This window comes from Chionomys nivalis, chromosome 21, assembly GCF_950005125.1.
Source record: "Chionomys nivalis chromosome 21, mChiNiv1.1, whole genome shotgun sequence".
In the NCBI taxonomy this organism is placed as follows: domain Eukaryota; kingdom Metazoa; phylum Chordata; class Mammalia; order Rodentia; family Cricetidae; genus Chionomys; species Chionomys nivalis.
In genome coordinates, this window is record NC_080106.1 from 5,481,268 (window position 1) to 5,499,131 (window position 17,864).

The 17,864-nt window shown below is 50.6% G+C and overlaps 1 protein-coding gene across 1 annotated transcript; it reads left to right on the forward strand.

The window, feature by feature from the left end:
* Positions 1-879: 879 nt before the first annotated feature.
* Positions 880-4,439, forward strand: Acta1 (actin alpha 1, skeletal muscle). Its single transcript, XM_057753785.1, has 7 exons — positions 880-963; positions 2,475-2,615; positions 2,710-3,034; positions 3,218-3,379; positions 3,474-3,665; positions 3,802-3,983; positions 4,061-4,439. The coding sequence occupies exons 2-7, from the start codon at positions 2,487-2,489 to the stop codon at positions 4,202-4,204; spliced, it is 1,134 nt and encodes a 377-aa protein (XP_057609768.1). The 5' UTR covers positions 880-963; positions 2,475-2,486; the 3' UTR covers positions 4,205-4,439.
* Positions 4,440-17,864: the final 13,425 nt, after the last annotated feature.

Here is a 17,864-nt window from a genome sequence, read left to right on the forward strand (position 1 = left end):
AGGGAGGGACGCATTGCCACCAAGGGGTATCATCTGCTCAACCCAGTCAACTAAATGAGAGTTGGGAGTTAGGGACCCACACACACACACTCTGACCCCTTTATTCCTTTTCAAGAGAACACTGCAGACTGTAGGGGACAGCTCTAGTGCCCTGGTCTCACATGCCTTGTGCCAGGGCCACACAACCCCCATGCCTCCTCTCACTGCCCCCCCCCTCCCAACAGTTGTCCGCCCTGTGACAGCTGCATGTCCTACACTGACAACCTGTGGGGGCGGGGGGTGTTTCTGGGGAGGAGGATGTGGGTCCGATCTCTGATTTGGGGGGCCTTGATGTGGGAAGGAAAATGGAATTCAAATGTGGGGCTCATTTTTCCATCCCTACCTGGGGCCTGTGACCCCCTCCCAGCTCACCTGACCACAGGGCTCCCTCCCTTGGGCTTAAGCATCAGGGCTTGGTAGCCTGAGTTAACCCATACATGGGGTATAACGTGTCAGGTCAGGAATCCGGTACCTTCTCAGCGGCTTGTGTGCCCAGGGTGGGCAGAGCTGGGGGGACCTTTGAAACAGAGTTTGGGAAGTGAAGACCAGTCATCTGCAAAAACAGTGACCTTTGGCCCAGCCCATCTCTGCAGTGAGCATTGGAGGCAGTTGGGAGGGGTGGACAGCTGGGGATACTCTCCATATATGGCCCGGTCCGGTCCTAGCTACCTGGGCCAGGGCCAGTCCTCTCCTTCTTTGGTCAGTGCAGAAGACCCGGGCGGGGACCTAGGCTGAGAACCAGCCGAAGGAAGGGCTCTAGTGCCCGACACCCAAATATGGCTTGGGAAGGGCAGCAACATTCCTTCGGGGCGGTGTGGCGAGAGCGCCAAGGACTATATAAAACCTGAACTAAGGAACAGACGGCCACACGGACGTGAAGCCTCACATCCCACCCTCGGCACCCAGGGCCAGAGTCAGCAGCAGGTAGGGTGGAAGTGGGGAGGGCCACCCGGAGGACCTAGCAGAGCAAGCTCATTAGCCTTGGGCCTGTAGCTAGCACTGCGCTCTGCCCTAGAGGCAGGCAGTTAAAGAGGAAATTTGGCTCTGCAAATTTCTCCAAACTCACCTGCAGTCCATTTGAGCTGTTGACTTGGCATTTAGGATATGCCCGAGCTCTGAGAGCTACCCACCACCATCCCCATATTCTCCGCTCCACCCCTCGCTCCAGGTCATCCTGCAAGTGAACAAGCCAGTGCTCTCCTACTGAGCCACACACCAGCCCCTGGCTGGTTGAAATACCTTTTTAATAAAAAGAGAGAGAGAGAAAGAGAGAGAGATTCTTTGTAGCTTTGAAACCTGTCCTGGCACTAGCTCTATAGACCAGGCTGGCCTCAAATTCACAGAGATCCGCCTGCTTCTGCCTCCCGAGTGCTGGGATTAAAGGCATGCACCACCGCCACCCAGCTGGTTGAAATATTTTTTGTCCCCTCCTTTCATCCCCTCCTTCCTTCTCTCCCTTTCTATGCTGGGACCAAATCTGAGCCCTCTCTCATAGAGCTACTGGCCCTGGTTGACTGATTTAAAGATGTGTTTGGAGATTCAGCCTTGTCTTAGCCGTGGGGCAACTTCCTCAGCCCAAGGCTTTTATTCTTTTCTTTTTTTCTCTCTCTCTCTTTTTTTTCCCCTCTAGACAGGGTTTAGAGGTAGTTTGGAGCCTGTCCTGGAACTAGCTCTGTAGACCAGGTCTGCCTCCCAAGTGCGAGTGCCGCCACCGCCCGGCTGGCCCAAGGCTTTTCTAAAGTCAGCAAGGCCAAGCTAATCGCTGGAATAGGAGACAGATGGAAGTGTCCTGTCTGAGTTTGGGATGTTGTGGGTGTTCAAACGGGCAGCTTCTCCTTAGGTCAGTATTCCCCTTCCCTGGGCAGCATCCTTCACCCTCTCCCAGGACAGGCAGGTGGGCAGCGGAACTGAATGCCTCCTTCACGGATGACATTGGGAAGTAGAGAGGATAGCATTAGTGCCAGTGGTGGGGTAAAGCTAGGGGGTCTTGGGTCTCCAGAGAATGTCCACTGCATACCTAGTTGGAGGATTCAGTGTGGTCCACAGACTGCCTCCCATAGCAAAAGCACAGCCTTGCCGGTTGTGGTGGCGCGCGCCGGTAGGATTTGCTGAAGGAGGCAGAGGCAGGAGGATCACGAGTTCGAGGCCAGCCTGGGCTACACATTTTAAGGGCCAGGCGGTGGTGGCTCACGCCTTTAATCCCAGCACTCAGGAGGCAGAGGCAGGTGGATCTCTGTGAGTTCGAGACCAGCCTGGTCTACAAGAGCTAGTTCCAGGACAGGCTCCAAAACCACAGAGAAACCCTGTCTCAAAAAACCAAAAAAAGAAAAAAAAGCACAGCCTTGAGCTGGGAAGGTGGGTTGGGTGGGAGCTTCACCCTAAGCCATGCCACATGCACACTAATGCTCAACACCGCTATGGCCTTGTCTTTGCAGAAACTAGACACCATGTGCGACGAAGACGAGACCACCGCCCTCGTGTGTGACAACGGCTCTGGCCTGGTGAAAGCCGGCTTTGCCGGGGATGACGCCCCCAGGGCTGTGTTCCCATCCATTGTGGGCCGCCCCCGACACCAGGTCAGTATGCTGCCAGGGAAAGGTAGGTTCACTGAGTACAGCTCACCCTTCCCCCCCATCTGTAGTAACAAGTGTCTGATGTCGCCACCTACAGGGTGTCATGGTGGGTATGGGTCAGAAGGACTCCTACGTGGGCGATGAGGCCCAGAGCAAGCGAGGTATCCTGACCCTGAAGTACCCCATCGAGCATGGCATCATCACCAACTGGGACGACATGGAGAAGATCTGGCACCACACCTTCTACAATGAGCTTCGCGTGGCCCCTGAGGAGCACCCGACCCTGCTCACCGAGGCCCCCTTGAACCCCAAAGCTAACCGCGAGAAGATGACCCAGATCATGTTTGAGACCTTCAACGTGCCTGCCATGTACGTGGCCATCCAGGCGGTGCTGTCCCTCTATGCCTCTGGCCGTACCACCGGTAAGTGCCCATACATGGCCCACTCTGGGTCAGGTAGTGTTCCAACATCCCAGCCCACCTTCTTAGTTCTGTGTCCTGCACCACCCCCATCCAATCCCTGATGTTCCCTGCCCTCTCCCAGTGCTGTTACGTCCCTGCTCTTCCTGCGGTCCCTTCCGCTCACACACTGCCCCTCCCCTGCAGGCATTGTGTTGGATTCTGGGGACGGTGTCACCCACAATGTGCCCATCTATGAGGGCTATGCCCTGCCACATGCCATCATGCGTCTGGACCTGGCCGGACGTGACCTTACTGACTACCTGATGAAGATTCTCACCGAGCGTGGCTATTCCTTTGTGACCACAGGTGCGTACTTTCAACCGCGGAGGGCGGGCCGCTGAGGGCGAGCATGCGCCCCGAGCCTTGTCCTGAGACCTCCCTTTTGCTTCTGCCCCTACAGCTGAGCGTGAGATCGTGCGCGACATCAAAGAGAAGCTGTGCTATGTGGCCCTGGACTTTGAGAATGAGATGGCCACCGCTGCCTCCTCCTCCTCCCTGGAGAAGAGCTACGAGCTGCCCGACGGGCAGGTCATCACCATTGGCAATGAGCGTTTCCGTTGCCCGGAGACGCTTTTCCAGCCCTCCTTCATCGGTGAGCGGCCCGCCCGTTAGGCCGGTGTACCGGAATCTGTCTCCCTCCCTCCACGCCCCAGCGTACCGGGTCTTGACCCGGTGCCCTTAGTCCCCTGACTCTGTGGTTGCTCACACTGCCTCTTCCCGGGCACCAGGCATGGAATCCGCCGGGATCCATGAGACCACCTACAACAGCATTATGAAGTGCGACATTGACATCAGGAAGGACCTGTACGCCAACAACGTCATGTCAGGGGGCACCACCATGTACCCTGGTATCGCTGACCGCATGCAGAAGGAAATCACAGCTCTGGCTCCCAGCACCATGAAGATCAAGGTGGGTGACGTGGCTGGTGTGGGCGGAGACCCGGGGGCGGTGGGAACACGCAGTCACCTGATTCTCTTGTCTTACAGATCATAGCCCCCCCTGAGCGTAAGTACTCAGTGTGGATCGGCGGCTCCATCCTGGCCTCGCTGTCCACCTTCCAGCAGATGTGGATCACCAAGCAGGAGTACGACGAGGCCGGCCCATCCATTGTGCACCGCAAATGCTTCTAGGCGTCCCCTCATCTGTGTACACTCTCTCTCCTCAGGATGACAGTCTGCTGCGGTTGCAGGGCGGCCCCATCCTCCGCCAGGGCTCAGTCGCCGCCACTGCGGCCAGCACCTGTTTTTGACCTGTACATAGATTGACTTGTTTTACCTCGTTTTGTTATTTTTCAAACAAAACCCTGTGAACGGAAATGGAAAACTTGAAGCATTAAAGCCAGCCATTCTGTTTTGCTGCAATAAAGCCTGTGTTGTCTTTATTTATGGGGGGGGGTAAGGGGATGGGCAGGAGAAAGACCCACAGATTGTCATTTTTCACAGAGCTCCAACGGGGTGCGCTCCTTAGGAAACAAAGTTAGGAAGTTACGTCTTCTCACCCTTCTGGACCATAGCCACTACCCCCGTCCCCCATAGGGGGCTGGAGAGGCTTGCCCTGTGTCTGGTGGAGGCTGTGTGAGGCTTCTTCCAGCTTCAAAGCTTTCTAAGCCGCGACCGCGACCGCTAAGCCGGCTAAGTGGGCGGGCGCTGACCGTGGTGCTGCCCGGAGCACCTCCCAAATCTGCCTCAGGCCAGGGCTGGAAACTGGATCCTCAAGTCTAACCAAAAGCTTGCATTCTGTATGTAATGACAATATTAACCATCACTGTCCCTTCAAAACTGGGAAGTCCTTTGCCCCCTTCCTATCAAATGCTGGTGGCTGTTCTTGTAGGACTGTGGAAAAGGTACCAGGGAGGAAGGATAAGGAGGGATTCGGAGTCTATGGAAAGGAAGGCTGCTACTGAAGGCAGCTAGCAAAGTGGAAGGCTGCAGCCAGGCTCCCAGGAGGAAAAATTAGCACAGGAATTGGTTACTGCTCACCATTCTTAAAACTCCAACCCAGCGCCTCGAGTATCCTAGGGTAACACTGTACCCCAGAGCGACAACCCAGCCACCACCAAATGGGTACAAGCCATGACTTTGAAATCCTTCAGGCTATAGATAAACAACACCTGCTTTTATCTGTCTTAGGTTCTCATGTGCAGTGGAGGCTGGCCTTGAACTCTCAGTCATCCTTCTGCCTCAGTCTCTCTATTGCTGGGATTGTACCAGTAACACCAGACTCAACTTTGCTGTTAATTACTATTAATAGCTTTCTATTCCTAGTCAATATTTCCAAGAGCAGTGGTCCAAATAAAACAGATTCCAACTCAAGAAAGGAAACAAACTCACTTGGAAATGTGTTTACAGATATAGTTGACTATATCTGTGTGGCTGGGGGGTTGTTTCCTCCTTTCTTCCTATTGACAAGCTCCAGAAGTTTCCAAGGCCCCCCAGGACACTGATCAGAAGAACTGGCTTCTAGATAAAGCTTCAGACTTTGTTACAATGAGCACATGGCACTAGACTTACTGCAAACCACCTGTTTGTTCTACCTAGCATGAAGGAAAGTTTAAAATGGGCCAGTTTCTAGCCTTACAGAGGAACTCAGCATTTAATGATAACACTAAATATCAATAGGAATGTTTGGCCTGTGGATACACAATGATGTCTTTCATGCTGGACGTATCTGAGCAACCTCATCCACAGTTTGGAGAATTTGCACAGAGAATAGCCTGGGAAAGCATCAGCAGTCTCTAAGCTAGTTGACGTCTTGAGTATGTCTGAGCCAGCGACTGTGTTGTGTATGACCACAACAGGTAATAAAGGACCCAATTCTCCTGCAGTGATAATCAGGCAGTAAGCGACTTGAGATACTTTGAAGCCGACAGAAGTTTGAACACACTCTGGAATCGAATGGTTTTCTTGAGCATCAGTCAGCATCTAAGACCAACTCTACTGACAAAAAGGAGACAAAAGTTATGAACTGTGTGATTTCACTCAAGATGTGTCAAGCCTAAAATTACATTTATTTTCCTGACATTTCTCTGAAAAGAAGCAAGCATCATACATTTTGTCAGTGTTCTGCATCTTCCTGTGTGCTCTTGGAGAAAGTTGTCGATATTGTGGAGTAGTCACCAGAGAAGACTGCTCGGCTATGGGTTTAAGCCAACAGAAAGTCTTCATTAGTTGGCCGGAGACTACACTGGGTGTCTGGAATTCCGGCATAGTGCCGAGCCTTTCTCAGGATGAGCTTTTAAGCACAAAAACCATGTTCTGTGTTGACATTCTTCAGTGAACAAGAGCAGTTAGCCAGAAGTGAAACCACAGAAACTAAAAATCAAAGTTAGTGCATTTAGAGACCTTCCCAGAACTGTGGGCTTTGGTGGATCAGGCCCCTGTTTTAGTTTTAGCAAGCCTGTGTGTTGTGTTTTACAGCCTGAATGGTACTTCCATCATGGAGTCAGTTAGGCTGAGGCCTGGGAGCTACTAAAGTCTGGGGCTTTGTTACAGCTAATATACGACAAATGTGTTAAAAACGAAGCCTGAAATTTTAGTGTAGTGTTTTGTGTAGCAAGGATCACAAGACAAAAACCTAGAACAACAAATATTTGGGCAAAGTGAGGGCAACCAATGATTTTCAATATTATCCGGTGCTTACTGGAGTAAGATTTTGTTGTTGTTGTTGTTGACAAGCTGCTCAGAGAATCAGTACATATGTCAGTTCGAAAGTATTGTTCAGGGAATAAAGATGAGAGAAAAATATTTTCATTCCCAGCACAGAAATACACACACGTACCAGTAATCCCAACACCAGAGAGACAAAAGCAGCATCGGTTCAAAGTCATCCTAGGCCATGCAGTAAGTTTGAGATCAGCCTGATCTACATGAGTCCCTGTATCAACACAAAACAGCATAGCACGGCACAAACGACACCACACCGCACAGGCATACATGTGCACACAAAGAAAAGAAATAAGTTGTGAGCTGTGTGTGTCAGTGTGCAGTCAGATGACTTTTCATCCACCCTGGGGCTCTAGCTTAACACTGGGAAGAAACAGCACCTATATGAAGAAACCCGTTTATAGCAGCCCAGGTGAGATGTGGTCCAAGCACCGCTTTAGATGCTACAAAGGACACAGAACAAGAACATACAGAAAACATAGCCCACGAGGCTTAGAAAAGTGTCGATGTCCCCTCATTGCTTCTGAAGCTCTGCTCAACTCCTCCTTGGAGCCTGGGACTTTTACCCCAATCTTTGCTGTCATGGGGTTTGTTTGTTGTTGTTTCCAGTGGGGTTTCTTTTATCCAAAGACAAAGGATAACCTTGAACTTCTGATCCCTCTGGGACTAACGGGGTACTCTAGTGCGCCCAGTTTGTGGAGTGCTGGGGGTAGAACCAGGGCTTCGTATGTTATGCAAGCACTCTACCAGCTGAGCCCCAGTCCTAGCCCAGCTGCTGTGTTTCAAGCTGCTCTGTTTTTTGGACTAAACACGAGTCTGCCAAGTCCCCAGGAGGATGAGCAGCAGCTGGGAGGCCAGGGGGCCTGAAGGCCTGCAGTCTAAAACTAGCACATAACATGTCCGTGAACCATCTGAACCATGGAAAAACCAAACCAAAACAAAATGAAGGGCAAACTGACAAAGGAATCGGGTCAAACTGATGGATCACCACAAAGCTCCCATGGGTAGCATGAGGGCTCAGATTTTATTTTATTATTTTTTTCTGCTTTTGTTCTTCATTCTTTCATGTTCGTTTCAACTTATTTTTCTAGCAAATACATGTCATGTTAATATCAAAATGTTAAAGTGAAACCAAAACCAAATAATTAAGCAAAGGGAAAGACCACACTATCCCAGCTACAGGGGTGCTAGTTGGGGTGGCCAGGATGGTGTATTAGTCACGGTTCTCTACAGGAACAGCACCAATGGGACGAATATATATAAAGATTGTCTTGTGTTTTCTATAAGATTTATCTGGGGACTTACAGAGCCTCATAGCTTGACAGTGTATACACAAGTAATATTAACGTATTACATTATCTTTTGTATATAACTTGGATTCAGCTCTCTTTACTAGGATGGTACTACAGGGCACGATTCTCTAAGGCAAGAACTGCCGTCCCCATAAGACCAGCTGTGGATTGTTACATTCATGACAGCTGGGCTTGTTGATTGGTTGTAAGCACTCCTTGGTAGGAGTGGCTAAAGAGTGTCATCAGCCCCTCCTCTGAATATCCAGCCTTTCCTTCCATCAGTTGTATATAATACTGCCCTAATTGGATGTGGCCTCATGGTTTTGTTTGGGGGGTGGGGCAGCTAAGGAGTATAGGTTGGGAAAGACAAGGGAGAAGGAGACCATGTATGCAGCTATGGGGAGCCCTCACACATTCTGAGTGAAGTTCCCAGTGGGGCTGCTTTTGAGTACCCACACTCCCGCCAGCAACCCTTCACTCCTGCTCCGTAAGTTTATGAATTCACTGGTCTCCCATAGTGAACTTTGATGAAACCCAAGTCTGGTTTGCCATTGGAACCTTATGAAGAGGGGACAAACATTGCTTAGTTCCCCCTCTCCCTAGAGAGAAAGTTTTTGTAACAGATGATAAATTTATTTTTTTAATGTTATTATTATGTTGTTGGGTATTCACCAGAGAAGACTGCTTAGCCATGGGCTTAAGCAATAGAGTGGCGTTCAGGATCCCAGTGAGCCCGAACCTTTCTCAGGATGAGCTTTTAAGTACAAAAACCATGTTCTGAGTTGACACACTTCAGTTAACAAGAACAGTTATCCAGAAACATAATTACAGAAGTCAAAAAGCAAGGTTAGTACATTTAGAGGCTTTTCTAGAACTATGAATTGGGTCTTCCTTTTAATTTTGGTAGATGATGCTGTCTACATGATGATTTTTTGTTTGTTTGTATTTTGTTTTTTGAGACAGGGTTTCTCTGTAGCTTTGGAGCCTGTCCTGGAACTCGCTCTTGTAGACCAGGTTGGCCTTGAACTCACAGAGATCCACCTGCCTCGAGCGCGGAGATTAAAGGCGTGCACCACCACCTCCTGCGTTTCTCTCCCTTTTCATTCCAAGATATGACAGGGAAAAAGTACAGCTCCTTAACGAGTTTGAAGAAAAGTGTTTAAAAATAAGGTGAAATTCATTAGAAACATTAAATGTTAGTATTTTCTATCAAACACAGGAAAACTTGTGTTTATGACAAGGAATCCAAGTCTTTTATCTCCCCCACCTTGTAAGACTTTTATGCAATGTTTTAATCTTCCTTCTTTCCAACACAAGCCATTGTGGATAAAGCGATGGTGGAACATCTCCAGAAAAAAATACTTGCAAGGTGCCTGGGCTCCTCTCTGAAATCTGAATTTTCTAGTCTCCATTCCAGTTTCTAGTGTTCAGCACAGAACAGGCGGAGAAATTCTTCAAGGCCCAGGCAGGGCTAGTCGAGCTTGCTAGTGTTAGGGATTCAGGCATTATGCTGGCCTCTGTCACCTAGCTGGATGAAACCAGCTAGTACCCTGGCCAGCCCAGGGTCCTTTGGCTGCTACATCACTATGTAGTCTGTAGTCAAAGTTCCCTTTGAGAGACAAGCTCCACCCACTCACCATCTCTCTTTTCCCTCTTCTGAAGAAGCAGGCTGCTTCTCGCCTCTTCTTCCTCATCTTCTATCTCTCTGTATTTCTCTTTCTCCCCCCCCCACTCCCTTTATCTCAATAAAACTCCCACATAAGCTCTGCCTACGTGGCATGTCTATCTCTTACCCGCCGCGAGTCCCCTTGGTTCCCAGACAGATTGGAGAGAACAGTGGACAGGGCTGTGTCCTGCCCCCACCATGCTGGCCCTGCCCTACAAAGGAGGAATTTGGGAATGGGACCACAGCCCCTCAGAAGTCACATAAGGCCGGGCACGGTGATGCACACCTTTAATCCCAGGTCGGGAGGCCAGCCTGGTCTACAGAGAGCATTCCAGGCTACTCATAGCTACATTTGTGAGACCTTGTCTCAAATAAAAATAAAAATAAAAATGAAAGAAGATAAAGGAGGAGGAGAAGAAAAAAGAAATCACTAAGGTCACTTATGTATGCCAGGGCAGCTAAGCCATGAGAACCACCAGCTTTCCTCAGCTCCTGGTGAGGCTGTCTCTTCCCTTTATACTGAAGTAACGCTCTTCCTAAAGATCAGCCAGGCACTGGGGGAATAATAGATTGTTGTGTTTTTCCTATTGACGTTATGCTCAATGCACATGGTACAGGGTTACATAAGGACACCTTCACATACAATGTGCGCTGAGCGTTTCCTCCACCCACCCTCCCTTCCTCTCCCCTCCCCTTCTCTCGCCTCCCTGCTCCCATTAGTCCCCACAACGCTAGGCTATTCACTGTAACTAGGAGCTCCTTGCCTTCTCAATCGCTTCCATTTTGGAGGATTTACCAAAGAACTCCAAGTCAAACCACAGAGTCACCTGCACTTCGACGTTGACAGCAGGATTGCTAAGCTATGGAACCAACCTAGGTGTCCAGCAACAGGAAGAGATCAGGAGAACGGGGTGTATATACACAACTGGATTCTTAGCGTAAAAGAGAGGGACATTGTTCTGTTTTCAAGGAGATGGGTGCAGCTGGAGAGAGTGAAGGTGGTGACAGTGGGCAGGAGACACAACAGAGACCAGAGGATCAGCGCATCCTCCTCCAGGGAGCTGACCCGCCTAGCAGGGCGGTCTGTGCTCATCAGCCAGCAGGTCCACACAAGCTGTAAAGGAGAAGGGTTAGACCCAGCCGCAGTGCTGTGTTGACATCATAAGGATGGTGGGAGACAGCTGGAGAGACGGTTCACCCTTCCAGCATGCTGGCTGTTCTTCCAGAGGATCAGGGTTTGATCCCAGCCCCCAGTCATCTGGCAAAACACCCACATACATTAAACAAAGAAACCAACCAATACAATGGGAAACCATTGACCTGTTTTTTTAAGCATAAGTTGGGTGGAAGGGCTTGGGGGAAGCGATGCAGTCTGGGCCCTCAGGTAAAATATGACTTGGCTTTCAACCCTTTCATTTCCCCTCAGTACACTGGAGCCTTAGGGCTAACAGGGAGAGGTTCAGTAGAAACAGGAATTAGAATGTTCTGTGTAGAAAATCCAAGACTACTGAAGGGCAAGAGCTCCTGCTGCCGTGGCCCCTGCCTATTTTATGCCCCTTAGTCTGCTCGGGAGGCCCTGCTCTGTGAGCAGGGGTGGGAGTAGGGGAAAGAGAGGGGAAGGAAGGGTGCTGGGTAGGAGGGAAGCTTGATGAGGGAAGGGGGAGGGAAGGAGGAGGATTCACAGCAGCTGTCTACAGAGCCATCCACCAGCCTGCCTTAGCGAGTCACTGAGCGGCGCCCACTGCCTGCTTCTATTTTTAAACCAGCGCCTGCTCATATCTTTCATGAAACAAGCCTTCCAGTTGGTGGAGGGGAATCTGATGGCAGAGGGTAAGGACTGAAAGAGTCGTTTGAAAACCTACGCAGGAATTGCAGGGCATTTACTCTCTGTAACTAAGAGCTCCTTGCCTTCCCAATAGTCAGCGATTTAGGCCTCTGTCCTGCAGGTGCAAGGTGCTACCAGCCCTGGGCACCACTAGAGGCTCTAGAAACAGAGAAGCTCCAAGAACTGCAGCAGCAGGCTGGGATGCTGAGGGTAACTGCTTCGGGCAGGGCTCAGGGAGCAGTGCACACAGGCACCCGCGTGGTGGGACTCAGGTACCAGAAGCAAACAGGAAAACCACATATGGAAGCCCCGAGGCTGCCATTTTGAAAAGGATGGTAAACTTGGATCAATCAGTCCACACCTTTAAGCCTCCATTCTATCTGTAAAGGAGACACTAAACGGAGCTTTGTAAACCTCCTCAGAAGAGGGACCCAACTGAGGTAGGAGCAGCAAGCATCTCCCGACATGCTTTGGGGAGGTGGACAGTTAAAGCGAATGTGTATTCTGCATCCCCAGGACAGACAGACGCTGGCTGCCAGTTTTTGGATCTAATGGAGATGAGTCAGGTCTGTCTTCAGAAAAAGAGCCTAGGCAGGGCCTCTGGGCACACTGAAGCTCACCTCTGGGCACACTGAAGCTCACTACCACTTCCCTCTCCTGGCACAGTCACCCCTTCTGGAGGCTCTGGCAGCAGCTGACCTCTCCTCAACATCACCTGACCCCAGCCGGAAGCAGAGGACACCCACAAGCCTGCCCTGCGGTTCTTGCTTACCTTAGGCAAGGGAGCAGAGCCTGAACCGCAAGCTTGGGTGTGAGGGCCTCTTTGCTAGACGTTTCTCAGGGGTCCAGAGAGCCATGGTTCTGATCCCCAGTGGGGAGCGACCCTGCCTCAAGCTTGCAGATGCTCTCCTTCACACCTTGAAAATCTCAGAAACTTGGGGGAGTGGAAACCAAGCTTCCCCTCATGACTGGTTCCCTCACACCAGGGCCAGCTGAGGAAGCATTTCTGCTTATTTTGACCTGGGGCAGGGGATTGTCCCTCTGGGAGCTGCCTGCTGGCGTGAAGACTTTTGAGGAGTCCCTACTTAGTGACTATGAAGAGCAAGGCTGAGGGGGCCGTGATCACAGATACCACAGTAACAAGAGGTGATCTCTACCTGCAGCTTCCCGAGTCATGAAATCTAGAGGAGATGCTGGGATGCTGGGGCCCCAGGTGGTTCCCTCTCCATGAGAGATGTGGGGTTCCACTTGTCCCCCTTGTTCATGTTGTCATGCTTTAAGTGACATCTCTTCCCCATGTGCAGTGGTTGGGTTCTAACTGGAAGAGAGCAGAGATAAGCATCATGGCAGTGCCCTGTGGTCTCAGCTCTGCTGGATGGCTGGGCAGGGCCGCTGTGACAGCTGGGTGCATGCCGGCCATTCCCGCCAGCAGGCTCATGCTCTCAATATAGGCCCTGCTGGCCCTGGGCAGCCGTGCCGCCTGAGGGCAAAGCCAAGGGACAGGCCAGGGCAGGCATCAACTTTCTTCCTGTCCTTGCATGGGTAAGGACTGTGGCCTGCCTTCTGATTTGTGTGTATTATTAGGTCTCAGGAACTCCTTAGCTTGGAGAGCCCAGAGACAGGGGTAGGGTGGGGTTTTCATTCTGGGCAGGGCCCTGTCTCTGAACCTGAGCTTGCCCAGGGTCCTCAAGTCCTGCAGGAAAGCCAGGCCCAGGGCCTCCAGACAGAGAGGGTATCTAACTTGTCTTGTTGTTTCCAGACTCACACTAGGGTCTACCTTGCTTAGTTGTCTGTTTCAAACTCCCAGGGACTCTTTCTCTTCCCTAAATTAACCTGGTGGGAACCCGACCAGGCCCTGAGCCCGACCAGGCCCTGCTTACTTTCCCCACATAGTTATGTTTGAGTGTGCTTACCAGGGTAGTTAGTGTAGCTCAACAAGACAGGGTTAATTTTGAGATGGGAGGTAATGCTCCTAGAGAAGAAACGGGGCAGGGCCCACCTTGCTCTGTGCCAAGGGCTTGTCGGTTGAGTTTGGACTGAGGGTAGTGTACATTTGGAAGAGCGGGGTGGGGGTGATCGTGACAGGCAGCTTCCCAAGTGTGCCTGTCTTTCACTCATTACATCCAGCAAGAGGACCCCACTGCAGTACGGGGGCTCCAGAGCCAGACTCAGAGCTGGGGCTGAGTAAGAGTCTGCAGGCCCCACTGCCTCCAAGGGGCAGCCTTCAGCCCAGCAGGAATACTACAGGGAGCGGCTGGGGAGCTGTTACAAAGCAGCGGGGAGCTTGGTGCCATTGGTTCGTAGAGAGCCTGGCAAAGACTGGTAGCCTCTTGTGAGGCCACAGTACCCTCCACAGTGCCTTGCCCTGGAGCCTACAACTGTTAGGCAGCCTCCCCGGTGTCCTCTCTGCTGTGGTATCGTGCTGCCTGTCCTCCAGAGCTGGGCCTGAGCAGCTCTTCTGCGCCATACGCCATGGCACAATCTGGCCTTAGATTCTGTCACCGTCCAGAGCTCCCACCTTCTGCTCCCTAAAGCTGTCTTCCCTTGCTGGTCTTAGCAGATGTAAAAACACCAGGGGACGCTTGCTGCAGCTGGGGTTGTATCCATGTACTTGACGGTGGGGAGACTTCAGCCTCTGGCCGTGGACACATAGAGCAAGAGAGACACTATGGAAACCACTTCCCCATGCATGCACTGACAGGAGACAGTCATGAAAGAGGTTGAGCCCTGTGTCAAGGCGGCCAGGGTCTGGATGGGGGGAGGGGAGAATGGTACAGGGGACCCTTTGTGCAAGCCTGTTGATCCTGCTCTTCCCACCTCTAGAGGTGTATGCTACCCACACCAAAGTCTGTCACTGCAGAACCTATTCAGGACACCCTGTAGTCACTGCGCTTGCTGCTGCTCCTCTGGGCGGTGGCAGGGTCCTAATCTCCCCTTGTTTCTCAATGATCTTGACAACACTGACAATCCAGGGCTGGGATTACAGGCGCGAGCTACTATACTTGGCTCCTGGTCAGATATTTTGCAGACCGTTCTTCAATTCCCAATATTATCTTCTGATAGGAGCTTCTAGAACAAACATGTAAGTAACGAAGTGACTTCTCATTGGATAACATGTGCATGCCTCAAAAGTGCCCCTCACCATATGATGTGTGAGCATGTTGTTTGCTGGGTCTCCTTGCTAAATTGTTAACCTGTGATTTCCCCGAGCCCAGGTTTTTGGGAATAGGCTCCACCTGCTGGAGGGAGGAGCAGTCACGGGTATTACTCAGAACCTTGGGCCAGGGGCTGCCACAGTTTATATTGTATGTACTTATACATATTCATTTGTTGTTGGAAGGGGTCCCCTTTCTGGCCAGATCCCTCTTCTTGGCATGGACCAAATCTGCAAAGCAAGGGGGAGCTGCAGGGAAGGGAGCATGTTTCCTAGTGTTGGGATAACAGACAAGCATCACCCCTAGGTCATTAGCAAGTAGAACACTCATGGGCTCCCATCACTTGCCTGTCAAGTGTGTGCTTCTTGGCCCCTTGAAGAAGAAACGAACTCATTCTTCTCTCTTTGGCATCCTTGGGAGTTCTCATGGGCTCCTATCACTTGCCTGTCAAGTGTGGGCTTCTTGGCCCCTTGAGGAAGAAACGGACTCATTCTTCTCTCTTTGGCGTCCTTGGGAGTTCTCATCTGCAGGAAGAGCCCCCCTGTCTTGGCATTTGGAGCATCTTCACTTCCTGAATATCAGATGACTCCTGCGTCCTGCAGTTAGATGGATTCTAGGCAGCCTGATGATTTGCTTTCACACGTGGGCTTTTCCTTTCTGAATAGCTGTCTCCAGGGAAGCAGCTTCTCCGGAGCTGGGCTACGTTCCAGCTCTTGTGTGCACGTGTCTGTGAGTGTGTGCATGCCGTGTGTTCTAAATCTCTCCAGAAATAGACAGCTAAACCTTCAGCAGGACTGAGGAAGCCAAAGCCCTCTTCATACAAAAACAGCCCACACATCACTAAAAAAACAAGCCTTAGCTTTTATTTTTTTTTTTTGTGCTCCGTGGCTGTTCAAGACTGAATCAGAAATAGTCTTTTACACATACCCTCTGCCCTCCAGAGCAGGAGGGCCCTGGAGCCTGCAGACATGGCCAGGAGCCGACGACAGCTCTGCTGAACCCTACAGGCCAGGCTGAGCTCCCCAGAGCTTGGCATGGTGCCTTTGGAGTGGACCAGGAAGCCCTGCGTGTGTCACTGTAGACCTGCTGGGCAGAAGCCTGTTTACAAACTACGGTATTTGTCCTTCCTTTCCCTTTTCTTCCTCCCGTACACAGGGTCTTACATATCCCAAGCTGGCCTTGAACTCACTATATACGCCAAAGATGTCCTGGGACTTTCCTGTTGTTGCTTTTGAGACAGGGTCTCATTATACAGCAGGCCTGGAGCTTGATGTGTAGACCAGTTAGCCTCCAACTCACTGAGATCCTCCTGCTTCTGCATACCCACCAGGCCCAGCTTTTGACCTTGACCCTTTGATCTCTTGCCTCCATTCCTGACTAGTACAGTTATAGACACGTGTTACCACACTCCATTTTACTCAGTGCTGGGGACCCATGCAGGCTAAGACAAGCAAGCACTCTGCTGCAAGAGTCTTTTTTTTTTCTTTCTGAGAACTTGTCAGGAGAGCAGGGCTAGACCCCTTCTTAGCACAGCGTTTGAGAACCAGACCACTTGGCTGACCATAGGCTCTACTTCTTACTAGTTGATTGGCCATATCTCGATCTCACGATCTTTCTAAAGCTCGGCTGCCCCTTTGTAAGAGAAAGCTACAGTCTTACTGAGCGCCACAGGACAAGAAGCTCCAAAGGTGCTGAAATATACATGAGCCTTCTTGGTTGCCTAGAGGCAAGGTTTGCATCTGGCACATCTTGGCTATTACTCTAAGTTCAAGTCAGTATCTTGTTTATGGTAACCTGTATCTTCCCTCCACACACCTACTGATGACTGACTGATTATCCACAAATAGGCAATTCAGGGAAAAGAAAAACAGTGATTTCAACCAATGGGTTGAGGGTAGCTGGATTTCTTTTTTTTTTTTTTTTAAAAATACATTTATTTATTTATTATGTATACAATATTCTGTCTGTGTGTATGCCTGCAGGCCAGAAGAGGGCACCAGACCCCATTACAGATGGTTGTGAGCCACCATGTGGTTGCTGGGAATTGAACTCAGAACCTTTGGAAGAGCAGGCAACGCTCTTAACCTCTGAGCCATCTCTCCAGCCCGGGGTAGCTGGATTTCTACATGCAAAAGAATACAATTGGACTCTTGTATGGTACTGGGCGTAGAACCCAGGATTTCATGCCTGATAAGTGAGCTTTCAGTCATTGGGTTAAATCCATAGCTCTTATTAATTAATTACCAGGTTGTCCTTGAACACAGTACTGCAAGCAAGGAAGGCTTTGTTTGATTTTTAATACAAAAAATTATGTGCATGATGTTTTGCCTCTATGTGTGCGTTATATCCATGCAGTACTTTCGGAGGCCAGAAGGCATCCTTGGGGTCCTGAATTCCATCTGTATGGGGCATGATGAGGGGAACCAGATTTTGGTCCCGCCATGAAGATTTGATCCAGGGAGCCCTGGTGCCCACTGAGAACCTTCCAGATCATGGCCAAGACTTCAGGCTGCTCCACTGTTGAGCCCTAATGAAGAGTACAGTAGATTCTAGATTGGAGGGCCACCTTTGCCAGAGGACAGAGGCGAGAGTGTCTCCTCTCAGAGAGGCTCCTATACCGCCGTTGCCCCATGCTCTCTGTTGGTGCCTCCTTCCTCTCAGGTCATTTTCCCAAAGGCTCAGGAGGACAATCTCCTGCGATATCCCCCAGGAGTGGAGGCCCGGAGCCCTCACATAGCTATGGCAGTATAAAAAGCTCACAGCAGCCCCTATAGCCCAGGCCCACATTCTGTGTTGGTCTATATGGCTACTCCCTTGAGTGATAAACTCTAAGAAGACACTGCCAACTCCCAGGCCATTGGGACCCTGAGTGGAAAACAAGTAACCATACTTTTCTCGTTCTCCCCCTCCTTCTTCCCCAGTTGATGTATTTTGCTCTGAGAGAATTGACAAGAGAAGGTTGTGCTTTTACTAGAAGGTGTGCTGACTGTTCACTGGGTTTTTCTGGACCAGGTCTCTACCGGGAAATAATACTTGTGCTAATTCCTGTAGAATCAACCTCCTGCCCATGTAACTCTCCAAATAGACCTAATGCGCCCCTGGCATTTCCCTAAACATAGATGAATTCTCAGCTGTGGAGCCACAAATGACTTCTGGGACCAGAAAAAAAGATAGGGACAGAAGCCAGATG

What these genes read in the sequence shown, in the direction of transcription:
- Acta1 (XM_057753785.1), top strand. Translation starts at nt 2,487, where the DNA reads ATGTGCGACGAAGACGAGACCACCGCCCTCGTGTGTGACAACGGCTCT. An exon ending in TGGGCCGCCCCCGACACCAG is followed by an intron (nt 2,616 to 2,709) that starts GTCAGTATGCTG and finishes CGCCACCTACAG; the next exon opens with GGTGTCATGGTGGGTATGGG. An exon ending in CCAGCACCATGAAGATCAAG is followed by an intron (nt 3,984 to 4,060) that starts GTGGGTGACGTG and finishes CTTGTCTTACAG; the next exon opens with ATCATAGCCCCCCCTGAGCG.